Source organism: Limanda limanda, chromosome 6 (assembly GCF_963576545.1).
Source record: "Limanda limanda chromosome 6, fLimLim1.1, whole genome shotgun sequence".
NCBI classification, from domain to species: Eukaryota; Metazoa; Chordata; class Actinopteri; order Pleuronectiformes; family Pleuronectidae; genus Limanda; species Limanda limanda.
Genome location: NC_083641.1, coordinates 100,231 through 127,408, shown reverse-complemented (window position 1 = coordinate 127,408; position 27,178 = coordinate 100,231). Strand labels below are relative to the sequence as shown.

Here is a 27,178-nt window from a genome sequence, read left to right as displayed (position 1 = left end):
GAGGTTGCTCACCTGTGTGCGCGCGCATGTGTCTGTGAGTGCGCGCATCTGGATGGAACTCCTCCGTGCGCGCTACAGAGAGCAGAGGAGAACTCTAACAGCGTGACCATGTCGAGACAGAAATGCAAGCTATAGACCTGTCTTATAGTAAATGTAACCTTAAAATGATTTATGTAGAGATCTGGCGCTATATTAAAAAATAAAAAATAAATAATTAACTTGACCTTCCAGGGGGGGCGGGAGGTCCCGTTGGGGGGGCGCAGCGCCACCCTAATAGAATGGTAGGGGAAACACTGGGGCACACCGCACACAACAGCCCAGACCATCAAAAGGCTCTCAACCCCGCACGATAATAGCACGGTTGCACTTCGCACAGGAAAAGGAAAAGATTTTACGGCTCAGGAGGCAGCAGTCAATAGAATTCGGAGGAAACCAAATGTTTTTTTCCCCCGACCAAATAGCGGAGGCTAAACTGCATTTTCCCATCACTCTCTTCTCAATGTGATAAATGTGGCCCTGCAGAGGGCTCACTGGCGCAGCTTTTTTGGTTTTGCCCTACTCTGTATCATTTTTGGATTACAATTTTTCAGTGGCTTTCAAAAGCTTATTCTAGAGACATTCAGCCAAACCACAATCTGGCCATCCTTGGATGCTCTGCAGAGACTCTTAAGCTTCCTTATGATACGGAAATTGCTCTACACCTAGGAATGGTGGTTGCTAAGAAACATGTTCTTCAGAATCAGATTTTAGGTTTTATTGGCCAAGTAAGTTTACACAAGCAAGGAATTTGACATGGTGAAGTGGCTCTCAGTGTGCTTGCACAGAATACACATCACAAAACAAAACAATACAAACAGTACGATGGTCTAGGAAAAAGAAAGAAAAGAAGTGCTGGGAAAAATATTAAACAGTATTATACAGTAGGGTTGAAGTAAATAAATATAATTAAATATAATTATAATAAAATATAATTCCGGGAGTAATTTTACAGTGGTATTTATAAAGATCCAGGGTTATTGCAGAGTGCCACAGTGGGTTGGCTGTTCAGAAGTGAGATGGCGAGGGGGAAGAAACTGTTTTTGAGTCTGGAGGTTTTGGTAAACAGAGATCTGTAGCGCCTCCCAGAGGGGAGGAGATGGAACAGGTTGTGTCCAGGGTGTGAGGGGTCTGCAGTGATCTTTCCTGCCAGTTTCCTGACTCTGTAGGTGTACAGTTCTTTGATGGTGGGCAGGTTGGCACCGATGATCTTTCCTGCAGACCTTACTGTCCGTTTGAGTCTATTTTGGTCCAATTCGGTGGCTGATCCAAACCAGACAGTTATTGATGTACAGAGAACAGACCTGATGACTGCAGTGTAAAACAGGATCAGCAGCTCCTGAGGCAGGTTGAGCTTCCTAAGCTGGCGCAGGAAGTACAAGCAGATCAAATCATCAAGAAGCTGGGCCTTCTTGATGATTTTATTTATGTTGGGTTCCCACTTCAGGTTCCGGGAGATTGTGGATCCAAGAAACCTGAAGGATTCCACAGCCAATACAGTACTGTTGAATATGGTGAGGGGGTGCAGTGCTGGGGGGCTCCTCCTGAAGTCCACTGTCATCTCCACAGTTTTGAGCGTCTTCAGCTCTAGGTTGTTGCGACCGCACCACAGGACCAGCTGTTTAACTTCCCGCCTATATGCAGACTCATCATTATCCCTGATGAGGTCGATGACTGATGTGTCGTCTGCAAATTTTAGGATTTTAACAGATGGGTCTCCTGAGGTGCAGTCATTTGTGTAGAGAGAGAAGAGCAGTGGGGAGAGCATGCATCCCTGAGACCACCAGTGCTGACTGACCGGGTGCTGGATGTTATTTCACCCAGCCTCACCTGCTGCTTCCTGTCTATCAGGAAGTTTGCGATCCACTGACGGGTGGAGGCAGGCACAGTGAGCTGGGTGGTTGATTGCGAGCTGAAGTCCACAAACGGCATCCTTGCATAGGTCCCTGGGGAGTCAAGGTGTTGCAGGATGTAGTGCAGCCCCATGTTGACTGCATCATCCACTGGCCTGTTTGCCCTGTAGGCAAACTGCAGGGGGTCCAGCAGGGGGCCTGTGATGCACTTTAGATGGGTCAACACCAGTCTTTCAAAGGATTTCATGACCACAGACGTCAATGGGACGGGCCTGTAGTCATTCAGTCCAGTGATGCAGTGTTTCAAAGGGACTGGGATGATGGTGGAGCGTTTGAAGCAGGAGGGGACTTCACACAGCTCCAGAGATCTGTTGAAGATCCGTGTGAAGATGGGGGCCAGCTGATCTGCACAGGCTTTCAGACAGGAGTGTGACACCCCGTCTGGGCCTGATGCCTTCCTTGTCTTTTGTCTCTGAAAGAGCTGGCACACATCCTCTTCAAAGACCGTCAGTGCCGGTGGGGAGTCAGGGGGGAGGTGATAACAGGGGGTGCAGATGATTGTGTGGAGTCTGAGTTGGAGCGGGTGAGAGGTGTAAATGTGGGGTGATCAAACCTGCAGTAAAACACATTCAGATCCTCAGCCAGTTTGGGGTTCTCCATGGGGTGGGGGGAGGTTTTCCTGTAGTTGGTGAGTCCTGCAGGCCTCTCCACACTGATGCAGGGTCGTTAGCTTAAAAACAACCTGTCACTGGTTAGTGAAAGCTCCCTCAGTGGCGAAATGCAAGGGGCTGGACTGACACAAACAAATCAAATACTGTTTGGTTCCTGATCCACCAATCAAAAGAGGAGTGTTATCATTTGAACGCGAGTTGCACGTACGCTTCCGAGTATAAAAGTAGCTGCAGGCATGGTCAGCGCTCACCCTTACTGAGACGACAACCTGCAGAGCTTGTGCGATTGCTCTTGTTTCCTCTATTATTCAGATATTCATTGCTTTATAAACAGTCTTTTTAAAGACTCACCCCTTCCTTTTCATTCTGTGCTTTCTCTGTCTACATTGGGAACTGTTCGTTTTGTTAGGAACCATTGCCTAGAACAGCCTTATTCATTATTCGTGTGCAAGTCGCTCACAGCCACACATACACACTCACAAGACCACGACGTTGCAATTACAACTTTGTTAACATCACATACACTGTATCAGCAAACAAACACAACCATGGACAAGTTTCTGATTCGTAAAAGTTAGGCAACCGATGCGCCAGTTGCGAAGAAGTCAAAGCTTCGCAAATATGACGACAGCTATTTGCAGTTTGGTTTCACCGTCACTGGCACGACTGAGCAAGGTCCTCAGTGTGTTTTGTGTGCCGAGGTGCTGGCAAATGACAGCATGAAGCCATGCAAATTAAAAAGGCACCTCGACACCAAACACCCCGACTTGAAAGAGAAGCCTGTGGACTTCTTTAAACGTAAACGTGATGGCCTCCAGCAACAACAAACCACCATCTCCAAGCATAGCACTGTCTCCAAGCAGTGTCTGGAGGCATCGTATGTAGTTGCTCATGGAATTGCTAAGCTTGGCATACCCCATACAATTGCTGAAACACAGGTTTTGCCGGCCGTGCAAGACATGTGTAGAATAATGATAGGAGAGAGTGCAGCTGCTAAACTCAGCGCAATACCTATGTCAAATGACACTGTGTCACGCCGAATATCAGAAATGTCTAGTGATGTCAAAGAGCAACTAATACACTACATTCAAATCAGTCCTTACTATGCACTGCAGCTGGACGAATCCACAGACATCGCTGGACAGGCCCAGCTTCTGTTAAGCGTGTTCGTTTATCCTTTAAGAGAAGATGAGCCGAACTCAGTTGTTCAATCAAAGTATTTATTTAGAAAGCAATGAACAGGTTACAGCAAAGCAATGGGCTTCCAGTACAATAGTTGTATCAGAGCGACACGAACATCCATCATCTGTCCATTTTATAACAGTAGATCTTCATTCCTCCCGCCTCGGAAGTGCGCAGGCATAATCCATCTTCCTGGCTTTTGGAATACGGAAGTAGACAGGGAGACACTCCCAATGACACTTTAGTTGCTAGGCAACCTGTTTACTTCATGAAAGTCCTTGACTCAGCAGATGCCATGACGGGCAAAAACTGTTGTCCAGCGAAGCAAAGAATATTATGTTTCAGCTATATCAAAACAAAGCTGACTGTGTAAACATTCGCAACAACTGAACCCAAACAATGTCACAAAATTAAGTCAACAGAGTCGCTCTGTCCGACCTCCAGAACTTATCAGACAGCTGTGAGACTGACCAACAATGTAACGCACACACATTTCCAGCTAGTTTCAAGATTGAAGATTCTGAGAATCAAAAGGTTATTGCTAATAATCTGTATGAAGGGCTCATATCTAACTAAAAATACTTCTATCTTTATTATTAAGAATTCTGTCAGCAAAGACTGTAGTTAAAAATTAGAAATCCTGACACTTCTCACTTACGTTAGGTATGTGCGGGAAAAGCAAATTGAGGAGGACATCCTGTTTTGTTTGCCTCTTCAGACCCGTACAACAGGGGAGGCAATCTTTGATGTCCTTGACTCGTTCATCCAAGACTGGTTTGGGCTGGGGAAAGTCTATTGGCCTCTGCACAGATGGAGCATGGTCGATGACAGGGTGTGAGCGTGGCCTCACTTCCTTAAGCCTGGATATTGCCTTAGTTATTTCTTCAGGGGTTATAGGTGCTGTGAGAGCATTGTTTTGCTTTTCTCCAATAGATGGCAGATCAAGTGAACTAAGGAACTGTCTTTTTGCATCTTCATCCGATGAGGGTGGTTGAGAGTATAGTTTTTCGTAGTAGTCTCTGAATATGTTCTTTATTTCTACTTCATTATGTCTGAGTTGGTCTGTGGAAGAGTCTCTGATCTTATATATCGTGTTAATCCCTTGTTGTTTCCTAATTCTCCTTGCCAGAAGCCTTGTGGCTTTAGGGCCTGTTTCATAATAATCTTGTTTCAGAAATCTAAGTTTTTTCTCTATTTCGCTCCCTAATATATTATCTATTTCCCCTTTAAAATCTTTTATTTCTTGTTGGATTTGGGCTGTGTAAGTAGTTTAGCGTTGTACCTCAAGAGTTTTTAGTCTTTCCACTAAGTTGAGATACTTTGCCTGCTTAAGTTTTTTTTATCTTGACGTGATGGCTATTAATTTCCCCCTTATCACCGCCTTCAGTGTGTCCCATAAGATTGTTGGGTTGATTTCTTCTGTGTCGTTTTCCTCAATGCTTTTCTTCATTTCATTTTTTATTTGTTCTATCGTTGTCTTGTTGTTCAGTATGCTTACATTCAGTCTCCAGGTAGTATTTTTCTGCCTTTTATTCAAAGGTACATTTAAGTGGACTGCATTATGGTCTGAGATGTCAGCCACACCAATTCTACAGTCTTGTACCTTGTGTAAATCCCAGTTATTCATAAAAATATAGTCAATTCTAGAGTGTGTGTTATATAAAGTAGAGTAATGTGTATAGTCTTTTTCCCTCGGATGCAGTTCACGCCATACATCAACCAGTCCATGTTCCTTCAACGACATGTTTACAAGTTTAGATATATGTGTCTTATTTCTTTTTATGCTTGTTGTGTCTACCCTATGATCCATTATCATATTAAAATCACCAGCACATATCACTATACCTTCAGATTCTAAGGCCATGACTGAGAATAATGATTTAAAGAATTGTTTAGTACTCTCTGGAGGAGCATATACATTTATTAATGTAACCACCTCTTTCTGTAATTTCCCCTTCACCATAATATATCGTCCCTCTGTATCCTTCATTTCTTTGAGACACTCAAAATTAGTCGAGTTTTGTATAAGTATTGCCAAACCTCTTTTGTTGCTTTGTTTACATGTACTGTAATAGGTGTTTCTATAACCGAATTTCTTCAGCTTTTCATGTTCTTCCTGGGAAAGGTGTGTTTCCTGCATAAAGACAACTTGGGCCTTAAGTTTTCTCATTTTCAAAATTATCTTAGATCTTTTAATTGGATTGTTCAACCCATTAACATTTAACGACACTAACGATATGCTGTTCATTTATAACTTTGGAGTATGACGTTATACATTTCTTTCGGACCCTTATTGCAGCCATGAGAATAAACAACAGCCCAAAGAACATAGAGCAACTCAACACTGAAAAAAAACGAACTAACACAGTAGGCACTTGCCCCCCACGTTTCCCCCGTGGGTTGAGGGGAAGTTCCCATGAAATATGGGGGCCCCTCCTTGGTGAGGTCTATTCTTGTTAGACAGATTTTCTTGAACATCTGTCTCATTATAGCTCACACATACAGCATCCGATCAATCTTAACAATGAGGACTATTAAGTCCATCACCCAGGTCCAACTATATACAAACTCTTAGACTATTTATCTTCAGTGTCTTTTATGTGTTATCTTTCACTTACTTATTCATGTAGATGCACTCACATACTTTATTAGTCCATTCCTCGGTATTTCTGCAGTCTTTGTTTTGCTCGTGTTGCGGTGTCCTCTTTGTTTCCCACCCGTTGCCATGGCCACGCTCTCTTAAGTTTCTCCTCCGTCTCTGCGGAAGGCGCTCCTCTCGCCGTAGGGCTGCTCTCCATCCCCGTCTCAGGTGCACCTCTCCCTGCCGGGATAGTTGTCGCTCTGATCCCTCTCTCGCTCAGGTCTTTCGCAGCCTCTCTCGCAGTTTCGTATGTTTTCGGGCCGGTGTCCCAGTGAATCCTCATTCTGGTCATGGGTGTCTGGAAACGGATTCCTCTCTCTTTTAAAACTTTTTTAATTCCTGTGTACTCCTTTCTTTTCTGAATTATTTCCGTGGCGTAGTCATGATCAAAGAACAACGCTCGGTTGTTATGTTGTGGTTTTTTCTTCCAGGCTTCCCTCAGTACCATCTCTTTTGTTGTGTACTGGAGGAAGTTCACCACGATAGATCTCGGGGGTTTGCTGGAGTCCGGTTTTGGTGCCAGAGCTCGGTGCGCGTTGTATTTGCAGGTCCATCTCTGCCGGCATGGCGAGCTCATTTTTTAACAGCTGTTCTATGAATTGTGCAGCTGAGCTGCCCTCCGTTCCCCCTTCCAGGCCAAAGATCCGTAGATTGTTCCGCCGGTTTCTTCCCTCTTGGTCGGTCAATCTTTCTTGAAGTATTTTCTGCTGCTTCAGTGTTTGGAGCAGCGCCTCTTTCACCTCCACATTCCAGTTCTCCGTCTCGTCAATTCTTTGCTCAGCCTCCGCGATTCTCACCGTTTGTGATGCTAGCTCCTTCCCCGTGTCTGCTAGCGTTTGGTTAATGTCTCTCTTAAAATCCTCGAGTTCTTCCTTAAGTTCTCTTTTCATTTCTTTTTTGAGTGTGGCGAGCTCGCTTTTCATCTCCGTTCTGAAGTCGTTGATTTCTTTAAAGATGTCTTTCAGACCTGCACGCAGCGCTTCGACAGCTCCGGTCTCCATGTTTTCGTCTTCTTCCCCCGTGTCCGACATGTTTCCTCCGTCGTCCGGCAGTACGGGTTATTTAGCTGGGTTTTTGGTATTTTTTCGTCCTCTTGATCTTTCTCCCCTTTTCATACTCAAAGCCAAAACGTTAAAACTCGTTTTAATAACCGAGTTCAGGGTTTTTTATCGAGTTTTGATCGGGAGCTAGCTGTCTATGCTGCCATCCCGAGCTGGGACCCACGTGACTCCGGCTTTGCAGATTTTAGTTTCTGCCTGTAGCTTGGGAGAAGATGAAGCAGGCAGTGATCGGAGAGTCCCAAAGCTGCACAGAGAACAGAGCGGTATGCATTCTTAAGTGTTGTATAGCAGTGGTCCAGTGTGTTTTTGTCCCTCGTGGGACACTTGATGTGCTGCCTGTATTTTGGCAGTTCGCGGCTGAGATTTGCTTGGTTGAAATCCCCAAGGATAATCAGAATAGAGTCCGGGTGTTTTCGCTCCCTCTGCTCGGCTCAGCCAGGTGCCGCTCTGCCTCGCTAACGCAGGCTTGAAGTGGTATGTAGACACCGACCAGAATAAAGGAGGAAAACTCCCGCGGTGAATAAAATGGTTTGCAGTTAATGGAAATGGATTCTAGCTGAGGAGTGCATATTTTCCATTGTGGCATCTGTACACCAACTTCCGTTGATATAAAAACAGATTCCTTCTAACTTGGAAGTCTACTTCTACATCCTGCTTTATACACTGGCTCTAGGAGATCTGCGTCTCCACAAAGGCAACACAGAAAAGATTTGAGAGAACATGGGGACCTGCTCAGTGGAATATATCTTTACATTCACAGCAACTCTGACCTACCTGACTTTATCAGTGGATGTAGTATATCACTCTGTTCACTTGTTCATATTTCTTGGCCTTATCTCCGAGATAACTCTATCGCAAGAACTTTTCCAAAGGACCATACTGTATTTGTAATTGAGGAATCTGTCTCGCATCTTTTTTTGCTTTTGCTTTGTTCAAGGTAAATTGACTTTATATTATATGTCCTTTCAACTCTTTGTGTACCTGAACATTGTAAGGTATAGAAAAAGAAGTAACCAGAATTAAACAAATGTAAATGAAAAAATATAGAATATGTACATAAAATATACCTTTCACCACAGAACAAATATTGTCTGTATAGAAATAAAGTAAGCAGTGGTACAGGATGATTGTATCGACCCGAGGGTGGAGGTGCTTGTGTATAATCCTCTTTAAGGTCTTTGTCGGGTGAAAGGTCAAGGTTACCGTCCTGAAGGGGTTTGATTCCCTGGGGTGTGCAGTCTTTGGTACAGAGACCACACAGAAGGTTTTCCACAGGGCTGGGACTCTCTTCTGACTGAAGCTCAAGTTAAAGATGTACAAAACCACCTCACAGGGCTGCTCCCCAAAATCCCTGAGTAGTCTGGAACTGATGCCAGCAGGGCCTGTAGCCGTCCTCACCATGATCCTCTTCAGAACTGCATCTTAACCTGATCAGCTGTTGAGAAGATTTTTGGAAGATATCAGGGTGGTAGATCTCAACTTACGTTTGGAATTAAAAAGTGATCTTGAGCTTGAAAAGGTTGATGATCACTGGCCTAGAGGAATGTGAGTATTTACATGTCTACGGAGTGTACATTTATTTTGGCTGATACATTCTTCTCGATGCAGCCAGGTCTCATTGAGAGACAGTAAATCATTATTATGATTGAGATTTATTAATTTACTGAGCCTTGGATGGCAATGATCTTAAAATCCACATTCAATAAAGATGTTTTATTGTCTTTTTTGCAGAGGTTGTGTTAATTGTGATTAGATTTTTATGTGAAATAACTCTGTGGGGTTTTGGCTGTCTGACTGGTCTAAAGGTAGCACAGACACGTGTATAGGACTGCAACTTTGCTTCCTGGTCCCACCTCTGGGTTATAATTTTGAATCGATAAACTCAGTTATGAGTTCATGTCTTTTAACTCTTCATATGTCTCTGAAAGCGAAGACAACATTTTATTAGATAAATTCAGCCTGGTGATCTCAGATTTATGTGGCCAGATCCACCCTGTAGAAATGGTGAAATACCTGCCCCGTCTGTAATAGTTATCAATGCTGCTTTTGAAGCTTTCATTTATTTATTTAGATGACCATTACCAGGACTCTATCTGTACTGCCTGCCACTGTAGCTGCAGTACCACTTGGGCCCAGGAAAAAATTCCCTAAGGGAACAATGAGGTATAATTGATTTGATTTGATTGATTGGTTTTCTGGTCGATCTCCTCTTTTCTTTTCACTGGTGATGTGGATGAATTGTCGTGGCCATTTAAGTTTTGTATCAACCTGTGGAATGCATAAGAATGTCACCTGTGGCTCAGCTTGTACTTTCAGACTTGTCGGTAGGCATGGGGAAGGTGGCTACGGTTAGTTGTATGGACTGTGCCGGATGTGTAGATCGATGATTCATTTGATCAATCATCTATAGGACAGTCATCCCCTTCACTTTGTCTTGGCTTTTGGGGTAGCTGCTTAGTATTGTGTAGCCCTGTAGTTGTGGTTGAGTTTCTGTCTTTCCTGGTTACAACCATTGCTACTGATGTTGTTAAGTTAATCCAAATCTTGGGATTTTTTTCTGGTCTTGCTATTTCAGGGTCTCTGGTTTGATACCACAGAAGCTAAATTGCTCTTACAAGAAACAAAAATCTTGCAATTTTGGTCTTGCTCATGTGTACAAACTCACCACTCACCTAAACATGCAATTCATTTAGTAAAGAAGGCCTTAATTTAAATTTGAGTTTGTCTTGTGTTTATTTATCTCCTTTCTTTAGGTTCAAAACAGGGCAAATCAATGGTGACCTGCTCATCTATCACGTCCTCCTTACCCTCAAACCCTACTATGCCAAGCCCTATGAGATAGTAGTAGACTTAACTCATGTAGGACCCAGCAATCGCTTCAAGACTGACTTCCTATCTAAGTGGTTTGTGGTCTTTCCTGGCTTTGCTTATGAGAACGTAGCAGCTGTTTATGTCTACAACTGCAATACATGGGTGAGAGAGTATACCAAGTACCACGAGCGGCTTCTGACAGGCCTGAAGGGCAGCAAGCGACTCCAGTTTATTGACTCTCCAGCTAAGCTGGCCGAGCATATTGAACCTGACCAGCAGAAGCTGCCTGCTGCAACACTGACTCTGGAGGAAGATCTTAAAGTGTTCCATAATGCCCTCAAGCTGGCCCATAAAGACACCAAGGTCTCAATAAAGGTGAGGATGAAGCCATAACCGTTGTAATTATAGGTGCTGAATACTTCAACATTATTATATTTTCATATTTTCTTGTTAATCAGGTGGGTTCGACAGCAGTTCAGGTGACCTCAGCTGAGCGAACCCGTGTCCTTGGCCAACCAGTCTTCCTCAATGATGTCTACTATGCTTCAGAGATTGAGGAGATTTGTCTCGTGGATGAGAGCCAGTTCACTCTCACAATGGCCAATCAGGGCACACCTCTTACATTCATGCACCAGGAGTGTGACACCATCGTCCAGTCCATTATCCATATACGTACACGCTGGGAGCTGTCGCAGCCCGACTCTATCCCACAGCACACCAAGATCCGTCCAAAAGATGTTCCTGGAACTCTGCTCAACATTGCTCTGCTCAACCTTGGCAGTTCTGACCCCAGCCTCAGGTCAGTCATGTAGGGCAAGTAGATATTTTCCCCAAGTTGTCTTAACAGCTTTAATGGAATAAGTGGGGCTACAAAGGGAAGGATACTCTAAACCATTTGATTAAGAAACCATTTTCTTTTCTTTTTTTCCCCAAAAAGTTTTATTTTCTTCTGCACTCTTAACTGTTGTTAATAGTAAAACAATTTCTTTCCAGAGAAAGCTCGCCTAGTTAGTAGTATTTTTTGTATCAGGAATTTTAGGTACCAACATGTCATATCACTTCTGTTTTGCCCTGCAAATATGAAATTACCTTTTGTGTTCCTAATAATGTAGACACACAAGGTAAGTGAGGTTATTCTACATGCCCAAAATAACTTCAGACATGTAATGAACTTAACACCTGACTTATTGTCTTTCTCACATCCAGGTCTGCAGCTTACAATCTGTTGTGTGCTTTGACCTGCACCTTTAACCTAAAGATAGAGGGCCAGCTGTTGGAGACGTCAGGCCTCTGCATCCCAGCCAACAACACCCTCTTCATAGTCTCCATCAGCAAGACTCTTGCTGCCAATGAGCCCCATCTAACACTGGAGTTTCTGGAAGAGTGCATCTCAGGCTTCAGCAAGTCCAGTACGTCCACCTAAAGGGATAGTTCACTCAAAAATGAAAATGTACTCTATCTACTCACTACTATGCCAATGGAGGGGTGGGTGAAGTGTTTGAGTCCACAAAACACTAACGGAGTTTCAGGGGTAAACTTTGTTGCAGCAGAATTAATTGAAGTCAATGGTGAGTCCTTCAGTAGTAATAAAACAACAGAAAACATAACATGCCTCTATACTGTGTTGTGTCATCCAAGTGTCCGCAAGCCCGACATTCATATTTGACTCGAAATTGTATAATTTGCATGTTTTAATCCTAAATGTCAACTGATATCTTCCTACGTGTTGCATTCGCGGACCCTCTGACACACCATTGTGTGACTATGGCCGCTAGCTAAGCCGCTTCCTGTGGACTTTTTGGCTTGAAACACAGTATAAATTCCCTCGTTTTGAGTCGAATATAAAGTCAGGGATAGCTGACACTTTAATGACACCACACAAGCACTATGGAGGTATGGGTTTTTTTTCTGTTTTATTACATTTGAAGGACTCACCATTTACTTCAATTGTATCGTATTCGGCTGCTTCAAAGTTTACTTCTGAGACTCCAGAAGTGTTTTGTGGACTCAAACACTTCACCAGCCCCTACATAGGCATAGTGGTGAGTAAATAATAAACTTATTTAAATTTTTCATTGAACTATCCCCTTAAAATAGCACACATACATGATGTAAAGCAGGTTTCAATGTGACATTACACAGCACAGAGAGTTGCATGAAATTGTAGTGTTAGTTAAAGCATTATGTGATCCCACACATCAAGGTTGTGAACAAGGTTGTGTTTGTGATTATATAAATAAGACCAAACCTAGTAAATTGTGTCTTAAATGGGATATATTATGAAAATTCCACTTTTGTAATGCTTCTACACGTTAATTTGGGTATCTGGCATGTCTACCGTCCAAAAACTCTAGGAAGTTATGGTTCCTCTAAGTCAGAGGAACCATAACTTCCCCCATCTCATCCCACTACACTCATTATAGTTACGATATTTGTCGAAGCACTTCACTTCCTCGGATACACCTGGAATAGCTAGCTAGCAGCAAATGAAGCACTCAAGATGCGCTGTGGTCGGCCGCACAGATCTGTACATAACGTCCCAGCCTCAGAAGACACGAGCGAAATGGATTGAATTCATATTTGAGGCAATAGGCAATGGGCAATGTCCAGGACATAATTGGCAAAAGTCTGTTTTGTGTGCGCCCCGATAGGCCCCGGTAGGCCCCGGGTTCCTCCCGGGGCTGCGCCTGTCTGAGGGTTGCTCTTCCATTACTCGGAGACCCCCGTGTCTTTCCGCCGCGGAGACACCTTACTGAAACTTTTGAAAGGTCCTCCAGACCTAAGATGATATTACACAGCTGTTTTCCAACACAGATTACTCTTGTATGTTTCTTATTCAAAAGAGGAATGGTTTATCTACAAAAAGGCAAAACTTAAACACAACTCTGAACTTGTCTGTACCTTGTGTTATAAAGTAAACCGGGAGTTGTGTTAAGTCTCTGTGTCGGTCTGTTTCAGGTATTGAGCTGAAGCATCTCTGCTTGGAGTACATGACACCTTGGCTGCTCAACCTAGTTCGCTTCTGTAAGCACAACGATGATGCCAAGCGCCAGCGTGTTACTGCAATTTTGGACAAACTCATAACCATGACCATTAATGAAAAGCAGATGTATCCCTCTATCCAAGCCAAGATCTGGGGAAGCCTGGGCCAGGTATGTGCACCACACCGTGTTTGAGTAAAAAATGTCTTGTGGTTTAGGCATCTGACTTTGCCATTGTTTCCTCAGATAACAGACCTGTTGGATGTGGTGTTGGACAGTTTTATTAAGACAAGTGCCACAGGAGGTCTGGGCTCCATCAAAGCAGAGGTCATGGCTGATACTGCAGTGGCTCTGGCTTCTGGGAATGTCAAATTGGTCTCCAGCAAGGTGAGACTCCTAGTTGTGAGCTCATATTGCATTCTGGAATAATGTCTTTACAGTTACCCGTACTCTCCACATATCTTAACCTGGAAATACTTTTTAAATTAATATGATGCTATTAGTGATCTCTACGTTGTCAGAGACGTTGTGCACCTCTGATTTTTCTAACTGTCTGTGGGCATTTCGGAGAGCCTAGGGACAGTCCTTGGCTGTGATTTGTCCGCTAACGACAGCATTTCGGAACAACATAATTTCTGGACCTCAAACTTCCTGTTACATTCCCTATATGATAATAAACCCAAACACAACTACGATCTATGATAAATGCGACAAGTGTGTTAAGCCAGCGGAGTTGTCCGGCTGACGGTGGCTGGTTAGAGCACTAACGGCATGTGTGTACGGTCACATACAGTTATAACGCCCTTTCATAACGCCGCTAGCGTGCTAGCAACCATGCTAACTGTGGTGGTAACAGCTCAAAAACCCGCTGTCACAACATTAATTCCACAGCTATCATGACACTGTTTCTCAACAGCAACGCAGTTCGGAAACAAGACAGGGGAACCGCTGCGCTAAGAAACGATAACATCATATTTCTGTATGTAATTTTCAGAAATGTATAAATTTGATAAATAAATTTATTTCAGCACCAACATTGTTTTATAGATCAAGTGACAAGTTGAATGAATAAATTACTTTTCTTTAAAGGGCCCATATTGTGTAAAATACATTTTCTGGGCTTTTACTATCCGTTCTTACTTGAAGGGGGTCAGTAGGGACCCTGAAAGTATGAAAACAATCACTCTGCAGACTTTTTCAGTCAGTCCATTCTAAGAAATATGTTATCGAAACGTCTCGTTTTGTACTTCCCATCCCTATGATGTCATTCGAGATCACACTCGTCTCTCAGCCCCACCCAGCCAGTACTAGTCCAGCCTTTGAAACCCACCACCCCCACTCCCCACCCCCCCTCCACACCGAAAGGGACACCAAGCTGACATGTAGACGAGCTAGCAGCTTGTTAGCTACCACAGGCTAACCACAACAAACAACACTGAAGAAACACTGCAGCATGGAGGTATGCAAGGAAGAGAATGTGTCCGTGCACGTTCCTTCTAAGAATGTTACTGTTTTATTTATTTATTCTGACATGCCGTATTGGTGTGCTCAGTACGAAGTTACGTAGATGTGAGTCCGTATTGGCTGACAATCCTGCTAAAACTTGAACATACATGAGGACGGTGTAACTTACCGTTCAGAAACATCCTGTTGTAACAGACTGTAAATATGTTGTGTCACTCAAAGTGCAGTCAGCAAATCAGAGGAGGGGCTCAAGAGGCAGGCGAAAACAGCCTGTTCTGTCTGCAGCTCCTGAGAGAGGAAGAAAAGAGGACATGGAAATACACATTGCGGACAGTTTTTCTACTTTACACCACTGATAAATCATCTTAGGGGTACCAATAACTCAAATTAAATCCCAGAAAGTTGTAAAATATGGGCAAATTCAATTAAAAAGTTTCACCACACAACTGCACATGATTCAGTCAGGCCTCTCTTTATCTCTCTTGCTAGGTTATTGGTCGGATGTGCAAGATCATTGACAAGACATGCCTGTCGCCAACACCCACGCTGGAACAGCACCTAATGTGGGACGATATTGCGATCTTGGCACGCTACATGCTCATGCTGTCCTTCAATAACTCCCTGGATGTTGCAGCCCACCTGCCCTACCTGTTCCACGTGGTGACCCTGCTGGTAGCTACAGGGCCGCTGTCGCTTAGGGCTTCCACCCATGGTTTGGTCATCAACATCATCCACTCCCTCTGCACCTGCTCACAGCTTAACTTCAGTGGTGAGCAATGACATAATCTGTGTGTTTAGGCCAGCACCCTGCTACCATTGTTGTATCAGACCTGCATCAAACTTTAAAAGAGCAATCCAGAGGCTTGTGAACTCAAGCCACTTGAACAGTAGGGAACACACACATCACAGTGGAAATTAACGTATGTTATTGTGTTTAATGATTCCAGAGGAAACAAAGCAGGTGCTGAGGCTAAGCCTGACCGAATTCTCTCTGCCAAAGTTTTACCTGCTGTTTGGCATCAGCAAAGTCAAGTCAGCTGCTGTCATTGCCTTCCGCTCCAGCTACAGAGACCGTTCCTTTTCACCAGGCTCTTATGAGAGGGAGACATTCGCCCTGTCTTCCCTGGAGACCGTCACTGAGGCCTTATTGGAAATCATGGAGGTAAGTAAGAGAAAGTCAAGCCTACTCGACATAGGCTTTTCAATAATACTCTTTCCTTAGTGCAATCATTCGATGTAGGACAACCTCATATGGTCCAGCATGTGAGTGTTAGAAGGTAGGAAATCAAATTTATACTAATGTAATTGTCTTTGTGGTTTCTGTGTTTACCACACATTGACAGCTGACTGACGCTAGATTATCAATTGTCAAAAACATGTACATGCTCATTCTTGTCTGCACCTCACTTGTTTGTCTTCTGTCTAAGATAGTTTCCAACTCTGGCCAATGTTCTCAATCTGTTTGCACCGTTTTGTCTTTTTTCAGGCTTGTATGAGGGACATCCCAGCCTGCAAGTGGTTAGACCAGTGGACAGAGCTTGCACAGAAGTATAAACTTCCTTCATCCTATTTTAATGCATCAATGCTTAAAACATTACACTGTGTATCATATGTGTTTGTGTGTGGTTGGATTCTAGGTTTGCATTCCAGTATAACCCGTCTCTTCAACCAAGAGCGCTAGTGGTTTTTGGCTGCATAAGTAAGAGAGTGAGCCATGGCCAGATCAAGCAGATCATCCGAATCCTCAGCAAGGCAAGCCCTCTGCTCAGCATAGACCGGGTGAGAGCCCACCTTCACCTATACAACCATATCTGTCAGACCAATGGATACCCTGGAGGAGGAACACATTTCCATTGCCTTGATGTGTTTTGTCAAATTGTGGTCAACTTCAAGCACTTAATTCATTTTTTAAAGCACCTCATAGCCAGCAGATTTACTCAGCAGCTATCAGTGGAGAACCATTTTTTGGAGAACCTGCGGACTTTTACACTAAAACTGCTTAGTATAGTTTATGTTGTTTGTCTTAAAGGTAAGGTTGGTAAGTTTTTTTCTGAAACACTTTTTAACGTATTTGTGGAAATCCTCTTCATTGTCCCAATAGCCATCAATACATAAAGTTAAGGAAAGGTTTTACACTCCTCGCTCTGGCAGGAGTGTAAGGCAAGTCTATACACCATATGTGACAGCTTTAAGCAAGTTGTCAAGCTCTCCGCAACCCATCAGGGAGGGTCCTTACTTTAAAAGGGGAGGTCTTCTGTAAAAGGAAATATAGCTGAGGGATGTTATTGTTATTGACTTGTCATTAACTGACCTACCTGCGATCACTGCAAATGACACATACACAGCTAAAGCAGAGACAATTACCAGAAAAGTTGGCTTCTAGCAGTTGTTAGGGAGTGTGTATTCATATGGCCATAGCTTTGGCAAGAGGGCTGATGGGAGGGGGTTCATATAGGTTGCATATTTTCAAAATTTAAAACTCTCTTGCTGGCTTCTTCAGGCTTACCAAACCTAGCTTCAAGCAGTCCAGAGGTAAATCACTTGCATCTTCCCAAGTTCACTAATTCCGACATTAACCTTCCTTTTATTGTAATTAAACAAGAAAGGCGTTTTTTAAGAATTGTATGTTTTCAGGATGTCCTTCCGACCCATTCTTGCAAATGCAATGTCTCAGATATGCCTTTCCCAAATTTTCATATTGGGCACAAACTTTCTATTTGACTCAAGGACGAACTGAATAGATTTGGTAGTCAGAGGGCAATGTCACTGGGATCTAAAAAATATGTTTTCGTCTGTAATTTAATTATTCATATTCATTAAGATTTCCTTTATTCATCACGAATCAATCATGCACATACAATCATGCTACATTCAACATCTGCTTTCAACCCATCCGTAGTTGGACACCGCATACGGAACACAACACACACAAGGGCAGTGACCACACAGAGCAGTGGGTTGCTATATATTGGATTGCACCCGGGGAGCAGATGATAGAGGGGAGTAAGGTGCCTTGCTCAGGTTCACTTAGACGGGGGGATAGGGAAAGGAGTTTCCATCTTTCGCGCCCTTTGGACTTGAACAGATCCGTTGTCTGGTCCATCCTGTGGTCTAGGTTTGCCAGTCCGTGGCGTCGCACCAGTGCCTTTCCAGTCGGATGTCCCTCTTCTCTAACCACTTGTCCACAGGCCCTCTTCAGTGTCGCAATAAAGAAGTATTGACGAAATTAAAAATCAATCATTGATATTATTTTAATTATACACATATAATAATATCATATAGAGAACCCACTTTCCAGAGTCGTGGCTCTGTACGTCATCGAAGCCTTTAGTTTCTCACCTCCTCCTTTTCACAGTCCTTTTATCGTAGCCACTGCACTCTCTGTTTCGTAGTCCGCCTGTGAGTACTTTGGGCTGGTAGTAATACGTATAAACACTTTCTTTGTGGTAAAGTCTTTGAAGAGTTCACGGCTGTATTGCAGCACTTTATCCAACACAACTGAAGAAGAAGGATAAGTCTGTGTCCACCCTTTGCCGAGGTCTCTCTTACTTCTGTAGCAGGAAGACCTTGACTGCATCCACAAACACTTTGACATCTGCCTCGTTGTCGTTTTGTGTTCACATGGGCTCTTGATAATGTGAAAGAACATATGGGACAGCACCGGGCTCCAACTCAATTTTGAAGGGTTCCTTTAATTTCCCTAAGCCGAAAAAATACTGGGGGATACTGGTCTCTAAAGTCCTCCTGCTGGGCTTGAACTATGTGGACCCTCTGTATAAATGTGAGAGCTTTTATTGCAGGGAAACCTAGTAGCGGCTGAGTCAGTCCCTCAATGACATAAATGTCGTGCTCTGTTGTTTCCTTTAAAAGCTCAGCTTCCATTTAAAGTGGCCTTTAATCCAGTCTGTGATTTTCTGGACCATACAGCACTTTATTTTGTGTCTGCAGAATCCCATATTTTTGATAAAGTGCTGCTTGGAATTGCTGTAACCATTGTCCGGTGTCTGGTTTGAAAACAGTCTTCTCCATTCAATTGCAGCATTTTGTTACACTCCTCTGTTCCCTATGAGCGCATTTCTCCCAGGAAAGCAAAGTCTTCCTCTTTACTCTCTATATGTGCCTCTGTAGTTTCATGAACACCACCAGTTGAGCTGCATTTCTTTGTAAAGTGCCCCTTTTCATCACAAATCCTGCACTCAGCATCACAAGCAGGGCAGTCCTTGCAGAGATGTTTCCTCCCCTGTCTCTACCTGCTGCATCCAGATGACTGGGTGTCTGCTTTCTCCTTTGCTGCCTTTGTTCCCCTGGTGTTTAATTTGTGTATTGCCTCAAATTCAATTTTTAATTAAATAATATTGTATTTGTATAGAGCCTTCATCATAATATACAATATCTCAAGGCATTTTTACATAGAAGGTCAAGACCTTAAAAATTATATAGAAACCCACAGTTCCCACAATGAGCAAGCACTTTGGCGACTGTCGAGGGAAAATAACTGGAAGAAACCTATCAGAACCAGACTCAATGTGGCCATCCGCCTCGAACGGTTGGGTTGTGCAGAGAAAAATGGGGAGGAGAGCGGAGATGGGTGGAAAAGAGTGGAGAGAAGAGAAAGATTTTTGAGAGAGAGGAGAGACACCAGGAAGGGCTGTGTATCATCAGGTTTCAACTCTGACTACTTAAAAACAATAAGAATGATGATTATGGATGTAAAGATGTATTAATGATAGCAGCAACAGTTAAAAGAATAATAACAATTGTTGTTGTTGTTCTTGTCTGAATCCTGAAGCTCTGGAGTCAGAGATACTTGCAAAGAAAGAGAGACAGTGAACTGCTGTGTCCCTCTTGGCACTGGCTGTTGCTTTTTCACTGATGCACTCTGTCTCACTCTTGTCATTGCTTTTCCTAATGTCAACTGTAAGATCATGAAAGTTTAGTGTCTCGCATAATAATAATATAATAAACTTTATTCATATAGCACATTTTAAAAACAGAGTTTACAAAGTGCTTTAACAACAAAGCAAGAAAATGACAATAAAAATAAGTGAGCAAGTAAAATAAAAGGTGAAAAGAAAAACAATATAATTACAGTTTCACATGAAAGCAGGTCTATAAAAATAGATGTTAGAAAGTGATTTAAATGAAGTCACTGATTCTGCAAGCCTTATCTCCTCAGGTAGGCCATTCTAAAGCCGAGGGGCCCTGATGGCCCAAGGCACGGCCACATTTTGTTTTCAACCTTGACTTTGGAACAGCAAGCAGGGCTCCAACTGAGCATCTAAGGCTGCGTGCTCCTCCTCGGTAACTGGCAACAGGCTTTACATTGATTGTTCAATCTGATTGATGGGTTTAGGTGACTTTCAGGGGTCTCAGCGGAAGGTACATATACACTCCTGATCAAAATCTTAAGACCAGTCAAAAATTGGATGAATTTGCACATTTAACTGAAGTAGGCTGTTCATCAGCTGATCAAAAGTCTAACCCTAAGACCACAGCTCAAAAAAAAACAAAAACCTCCTAAAACAGAAATTAAAGTGTCAAAAACTGACTCAGTAATGAGTAGCTCCACCATTATTGTTGATCACTTCAAAAATTCGTTTTGGCATGCTTGATGCAAGTGTTTCCAAAAGGCTAGTGCGAATGTGGCGCCAAGTGGTGAAGATGGCTTCACAAAGGGCATCCACTGTCTGGAACTGAACTCCATTTTTGTAAACTTCCCTTGCCATCCATCCCCAAATGTTCTCAATTGGATTAAGATCACGGGAACACGCAGGATGGTCCAAAAGAGTGATGTTATTCTCCTTGAAAAAAGTCTTGGTCAGACGGGCATTGTGAATTGGAGCGTTGTCCTGCTGAAAAACCCAGTCGTTACCACACAGACGAGGGCCCTCAGTCATGAGGGATGCCCGCTGCAACATCTCCACATAGCCAGCTGCTGTTTGACGCCCCTGCACAACCTGGAGCTCCATTGTTCCATGGAAGGAAAAAGCACAACAGATCATGATGGCAAATGACTGTCTTACTGCGTCCAACCTCAGCAGCGATGGCACGTTGTGAGAGGCCTTGTTTTATGCAGTTCAACAATCCTACCATGTTCAAAGACTGTGAGCTTTTTTGCCTTTGCCATCAAGAGATCTTCACAGTGGGATTACTTGACAGGAAATTACATGGAATCCAAATTTTTGCACAGATTTTGGCTTTTAAAGGCTGTGGTTTTAAACTTTTGATCAGCTGATGAACAGCCTATTTGAGTTAAATTGTTGTTTTCAATTAATTGCCTGCTCACAACTTTTGGTCTCTTGTTCCCATTTCTTCTTTTTGCATTTTGAAGCTCTACTTAGAACCTTCATAAGATCCAACAGTGCAAAATGCAAATTCATGCAATTTTTTAACTGGTCTTAAGATTTTGATCAGGAGTGTATCTGTGTGTCATCTGCATAGCAGTGGATGGAGACGTTTTGGGGTGGATGATTTGGCCAAGAGGAAGCATATAAATAGAAAATATAATTGAGCCTAAAATTTGGATTTTGAATTCAAGTGTAAAATTGTATTCCAACCACAATTCGGTCCCTTATCAGCTGTTCTCTTAGGAGCAATACACTTAAAATATCTGTGGCGTCATCACCGGCTGCATAAGTAAGGGGCATGTGTGTCTTTGTGAAGTGTATACAGGAGACAGAGATGTGAAACCATAGTTGAAAAAGTGTTATTCAATTTTAATTCAATGCTACTATTATAAATATTAATTAAAACATTAATGAGAAAATCGGGAGATCTACAACAGAATACTTCTGAAACAACAAGATTATCATATTTGCTCATGATTTGAAGGTTAATCTTTTTTTTTTTTGTATTTTGAGAGTAATTAATTTGCCAAAAATGAGATAAAATACGCAATATACCATGTAAAAGATGAAACAGGTTGACAACTTTTTTATAGATATTGTAATATTGTTAAAATGAATTATTTTAACCAGAGTTTAGTGAAAATCTTATATTGTAAAAGCCCTAATACAAATAATAGAACAAAGGGATCAAATTAATACATTAATTAATTAATACATCAAATTAATACATTTTGTGCAGTCCATACACTGTTAATAAAATGTTCTGGCCATTACTCAATGCCTCACCTCTGGAAAAAACATATTTACTTTACAGTACATATTTATGACAATTTTTCCTGCAACTTGACTGTTTGGAGGAGACATACAACTGCAAATTTGTCATTTTTGTCCATTGTCTTCATGTCACCATAACAGGGTCTAGAGAGCTGTCTGAAGGGACCGGACAATTACAACAGCCAAGTATTAATTGAAGCAACAGTCATTGCTCTAACCAAGCTGCAGCCTCTTCTGAGCAAGGTATACAACCACTCGCAAATCCACTTGCAGCCACAACTACAGATGTTATTTTGTGTACAAAGGAGTAGGCTGTGCTTACTTAATACTTACTACAAATTAATAAACTGAATCCTCAAGTTTCAGACTTAAAATTGTTGCAGTATTTGAAATGTTATCAAATTGTATACCTGCTATTTCAATGTGTGGTGTTTTGCCAGCTGCTACTGACTAATTTGCAAATAAAATGGAATTGACAGGACAAGACTGAATATATAGAAGTTAACCACCAAAGTTATTCTTCTCACATCTGGAGAAGATAGAAAGAAGGTCCCACAGACCTGCATGTATAGTAGACGACCAGACATTATGAACTCCACTGCTGCATCACTGGACCTGCTGGAGGCCCCCCGTTCAGCCACACAAGGCTCCATTTCAAGCTGACGAACTCTCCAACCCCCCCACACACAGCGCAGTGTCATTTCGGAAACATTTAGCTCTTCTTAAGAGAAAGTCATGGTCGAGGCGTTTTTTTCATAGCATTACAGTTTAACATTTTATAGAGAGCAACAACTCAAGAAGCAAAGACCAAACTCTCTGGACGTCCTGATGACATTATAGTCTAACTTTGGTGAAAATTTGACCAATTTTAGAATATGTTTTTTTCTTGTAAATTTACATGATCTGTTATAGTCACTAATAATGCTGTAATTGTATATAGCATACTGCTTTAAAACAATATGACAACACTATTTATTTTAAGGGAGGGACGGCTTGTCGAAATCAGAATTCCATAGGTTTCTTGTATGACCAAATCAACAATCCAGGTTTCATAAGTCCTTGTGGTGGTTGAGCCCAAACGTGTGTGGACATCTCAACGAATAACCCATTTATTTATGTCCCTGAAAATATCAGCACAACCGTCGCCTTCTGTTTACAGATGGCACACTGTCTAGGAATTACTGTGCATATGAGGCCCTCCTGTGTGTATTTGCAGGAGTCCCCCATGCACAAAGCTCTGTTCTGGATCGCAGTAGCTGTGCTTCAGCTGGACGAAGTAAATCTGTACTCTGCTGGAACTGCCCTGCTGGAGCAGAACCTCCACACTTTGGACACAATGCGCATCTTCAACGACAAGGTAAATAAATGCATTAACACATGCCTAACCTTAACTTTGGGAAGGACAAGGTCTGCAGTGCTTACCCATTCCCACATTTTGATGTTTGATGCCAACTGAAAACCAGTACACTTAATTGTGTAGTTGAGACAGTAAATGGTTTTAAATCGTTGACACAGTACACTACTTTATATGTCTCTTCTCCTCCAGAGTCCAGAAGAAGTCTTCATGGAAATTAGACATCCTTTAGAGTGGCACTGTAAGCAGATGGATCATTTTGTGGGCCTCAATTTTAGTGCCAATTTCAACTTTGCACTGGTGGGCCACCTACTCAAAGGTAAAGCAACTGCTGAGAGATAAACATTCAATGGCAGTCATCCAATGTTAAATGAATACCTTGTTGTCTTTGTTAGGGCACTGGGTGGACATATTCACATGAGCCACGTTGACACCAGAAAAAACACAATGCAGCCATCACTGTTTTTTAGTAATGTATTTCAAAAGAAATTCAATAACCTTCAGACAGTTAGAGTGAGCACCGCCGTATGTGATATTACAGCTGTGTTTGGGTGTAATGTGTCTTGCTTCAGCACTATTGCTTTTTTGGATCAGCATGCTGTCCCTGAGAGTCTGTTTTCATGTGTTTAACTTCTATAGGCTACAGACACCCATCACCCACCACAGTAGCGAGAACAGTGAGAATCCTGCACACACTTTTGACTCTCATCAGTAAACATCTGAAATGTGACAAGTTTGAGGTCAACACCCAGAGTGTTGCCTATCTGGCTGGTAAGTAACACTACATTCACACAGCGGGCCCCCCAAGTACCCTGATCAGATTTTTCTCTATGTGACGCAGTTGCATAATTACATTAGATTAGATTGTTTAATTACAGTGTGAACAGCAAGAATCACATGGAATCTGATCTTTTCAAATCAGATTTGAGCCTCTTTTAAACGTAGTTCTAAATCAGATAAAGATCAGCCATGTGATCCTATTTCAATCCGACTTTTACGTCACTCTACAATGTCTAGATCAACATTGCTCATAATTTTGCACAAGAGATGGGGTGGTCAGGAGTCCCCCAGTGAAAATAAACATGGAAGACCGCTGTGACAGAGGTAGTCACTGGAGGGACAGTTAGGCTTTAGACAGAGTAATTTTGACACATTTGTTCAAGCAAAACTTGAGGGGTCGTATTATAAGAGGTCCGTAATGGCAAGCATATCAAAAGAAAATTGAAACCCTAAAAACTCCTTGCATTTATTACAGACTTCTTTTCCTTGTTTACTTCCGTACACGGTGTGCTACGTGTCACGACTGTTTGTGCTTTTGCACATAAGGGTCACATTATGGCCATGCACAATTCACATTCGAGTCTGAAATTGGCCACATTTGAAAAGATAATGTGAACAGCTACATAAATCAGATCTGGGAAAAATTCTGAATTGAGCGGTAAGGCTTGCAGTGTGAACGTTGCTTAAAGCACTTACTGTCATACTGTATATGCATCATCCATCCATAATATCTACTATTAAAATTATGTTTCAATGTATCATATTCTGCTACTGAAAAATATTATAAAGCAACGTTCAAATTATTTGCGGTTCTCAATTACACCTACTTTGTCTCTCTGCATACAGTCATTTATTTTAGGGGAGAGCTTTAACTTACAGAATATAGTACAAATATCTGAACCTTTAACTTTTATGGTGGTGGTTGGTTTGAGTATGCCCTGATGTTATTAATGATTATTGTTGCTATCTCTTTTATGGTGTGGTACAGCACTCCTCACTGTATCTGAGGAGGTCCGAAGCCGCTGCAGCCTCAAACACAGGAAGTCACTACTTATTTCTGATCTGTCCATGGACCCAGTACCCATGGATACCTACTGTAGTCACATCGCTGATCCCAGCTGCAGGTGAGCCAGTAACGGAGAGGATTACAAAGGATGGAGTTGGCTGATGTACCTATAAAAAGTATCCTACATATTTTTGGTACAAACCTTGGCCTCAGCCTGGCACAAGTTAGATTAAATGTTAGATTGTAACACTGACCAAGCTGTTGTGATATCCTTTTCTCATGCAATTTACTCACATATTTTTTTCTGTTATCTGCTCTCTGGCCAGGTATTATAACTTGCTTTATAAAGTGAAGAGGACCTAGACTTATGTCCTGATGTACAATTGTCTCTTGTTATGGAAAACCTTTTTTTAGGATTTATAGCCTTCCACAACTGCTCTGTCCAACACAAAAGAACTTTGTTTTCCCTCTCTAAGTTAAGATGGAAGATTGAAATAATCAATTATTAAAATGGTTTATGGTCTGTATTTATATAGTGACTTTTTTTATTCCTGATGACCACTAAAAGCGCTTTACAGTAAAGTTTTACAATCACCCATTCACACACAAATTCATAGAGTATCTATGTGCAGCAGTTCTGACATTGTCTCTGGGTCAGGAGTGGCTAGACACAAGGAATGCAACAGTTGTAGTCAATGTCATGGATATGTCTGTGCGTGGTGGCTCTTGATGCACTGACTCCAGCCTCAGTCCACTCCTTGTGAATCTCCCCCAAATTCTTGAATGGCTGTTGCTTCACAATCCTCTCAAGGTTATCCCTGTTGCTTGTGCTAATTTTTATACAACACTTTTTCCTTCCACTCAACTTTCTATGAATATGCTTGGATACAGCACTCTGTGAACAGCCAGCGTCTATAGGAATGACCTTTTGTGGCTTAACCTCCTTTTGGAGAGTGTCAATGACTGTCTTCTGGACAATTGTCGAGTCAGCAGTCTTCCCCATGATTGTGTAGCCTACTGAACCAGCATTAGAGACCATTTAAAGGCTAAGGAAACCTTTGCAGGTGTTAATTAGCTAATTAGATTGGGACATCGTTCACACTGTGTAAAAAGAATCTATATAATATGAGTTTCGCTTTTTGAATTTGAAATATCTAAATAAATTAACTTTTCCATGATATTCAAATTTATTGAGACGCACCTTTATACACAACACTTTACAAAGTGAGAATGTGTCATAGTTTGGATTATGACAACCAATGTCCGGGTTTTAGATTTTAAATGAGACGAGCCTTTGTCTATTTACCTTTCTCAGAAGTCTGCGAGAGACTCAGCCATGGACCTCACCTCAGGTTTCAGAGCGCTATCTTTCAACCCATCACTACCCTACAGTGGGCCAGATCAGCCCACGTACACGCAAGTCCATGAGCCTTGACATGGGTCAGCCCTCACAAGCTAACACCAAGAAGCTTCTGGGTATGAATTCTCTCTCTGCTCTTTACAATACATGTTGATCATTCTTTTGGTGAAGTATCCCTAGAAAGGTTCATAATAAACCTTGAGATTGTTAATGTAATTATTGTGTTTCCTTGTTGCCTAGGCACCAGGAAGAGCTTTGATCATCTCATATCAGACTCCAAAGCACCAAAAAGACCAGAGATGGAGTCGGGCATGACCACCCCTCCCAAGATGAGGCGTGTAGCAGAAAACGACTATGAGATAGGTGAGCGTATCGTCCTAGCATATCCTGATAGATATGGAGATATTTAATGTAATTCCTCCATGTTACAATTCCAGAGACACAAAGAATTGGAAACTCTCACCTTCGTAAAGTATCTGTATCAGAGTCCAACGTTCTCCTTGATGAGGAGGTGCTGACTGATCCAAAAATCCAAGCTCTACTCCTCACTGTGCTGGTGAGGAAAAATAACAGTTCAGATCAAAATCATCATGACTGATAGTAATTTAATGCTATTTCTTTTCATCTCGGACTCTGTTAGTTAACATACCGTTGCTCTGTTTTCCAGGCAACCCAGGTCAAATATACTACTGATGACTTTGACCAACGGATTTTGTACGAGTACTTGGCTGAAGCTTGTGTCGTCTTCCCAAAGGTTTTCCCAGTTGTGTAAGTGTAAATATACAGCCTCTCTGGGTTAAGCTCTATTCTAAGCTGTCCGAATTAGTTCTGATCACATAGTTCACATCACATAGAAA

At 42.2% G+C, this 27,178-nt stretch overlaps 1 protein-coding gene across 2 annotated transcripts in view; it reads left to right on the top strand.

Annotated features, from left to right (window-relative positions):
* Positions 1-27,178, top strand: part of nf1a (neurofibromin 1a) — a 162,820-nt gene that overhangs the window by 117,112 nt on the left and 18,530 nt on the right. For both annotated transcript variants that reach the window (XM_061073898.1, XM_061073897.1), the window contains exons 36-53: positions 10,198-10,630; positions 10,714-11,054; positions 11,462-11,664; positions 13,214-13,407; positions 13,483-13,623; positions 15,190-15,469; positions 15,648-15,862; positions 16,187-16,248; positions 16,338-16,479; positions 21,963-22,064; positions 23,038-23,178; positions 23,368-23,494; positions 23,815-23,946; positions 24,944-25,079; positions 26,277-26,437; positions 26,562-26,684; positions 26,759-26,877; positions 26,989-27,089. In XM_061073898.1, coding sequence (XP_060929881.1) covers positions 10,198-10,630; positions 10,714-11,054; positions 11,462-11,664; positions 13,214-13,407; positions 13,483-13,623; positions 15,190-15,469; positions 15,648-15,862; positions 16,187-16,248; positions 16,338-16,479; positions 21,963-22,064; positions 23,038-23,178; positions 23,368-23,494; positions 23,815-23,946; positions 24,944-25,079; positions 26,277-26,437; positions 26,562-26,684; positions 26,759-26,877; positions 26,989-27,089 — 3,153 coding nt within the window. The remainder of the gene's footprint in view (positions 1-10,197; positions 10,631-10,713; positions 11,055-11,461; positions 11,665-13,213; positions 13,408-13,482; positions 13,624-15,189; positions 15,470-15,647; positions 15,863-16,186; positions 16,249-16,337; positions 16,480-21,962; positions 22,065-23,037; positions 23,179-23,367; positions 23,495-23,814; positions 23,947-24,943; positions 25,080-26,276; positions 26,438-26,561; positions 26,685-26,758; positions 26,878-26,988; positions 27,090-27,178) is intronic.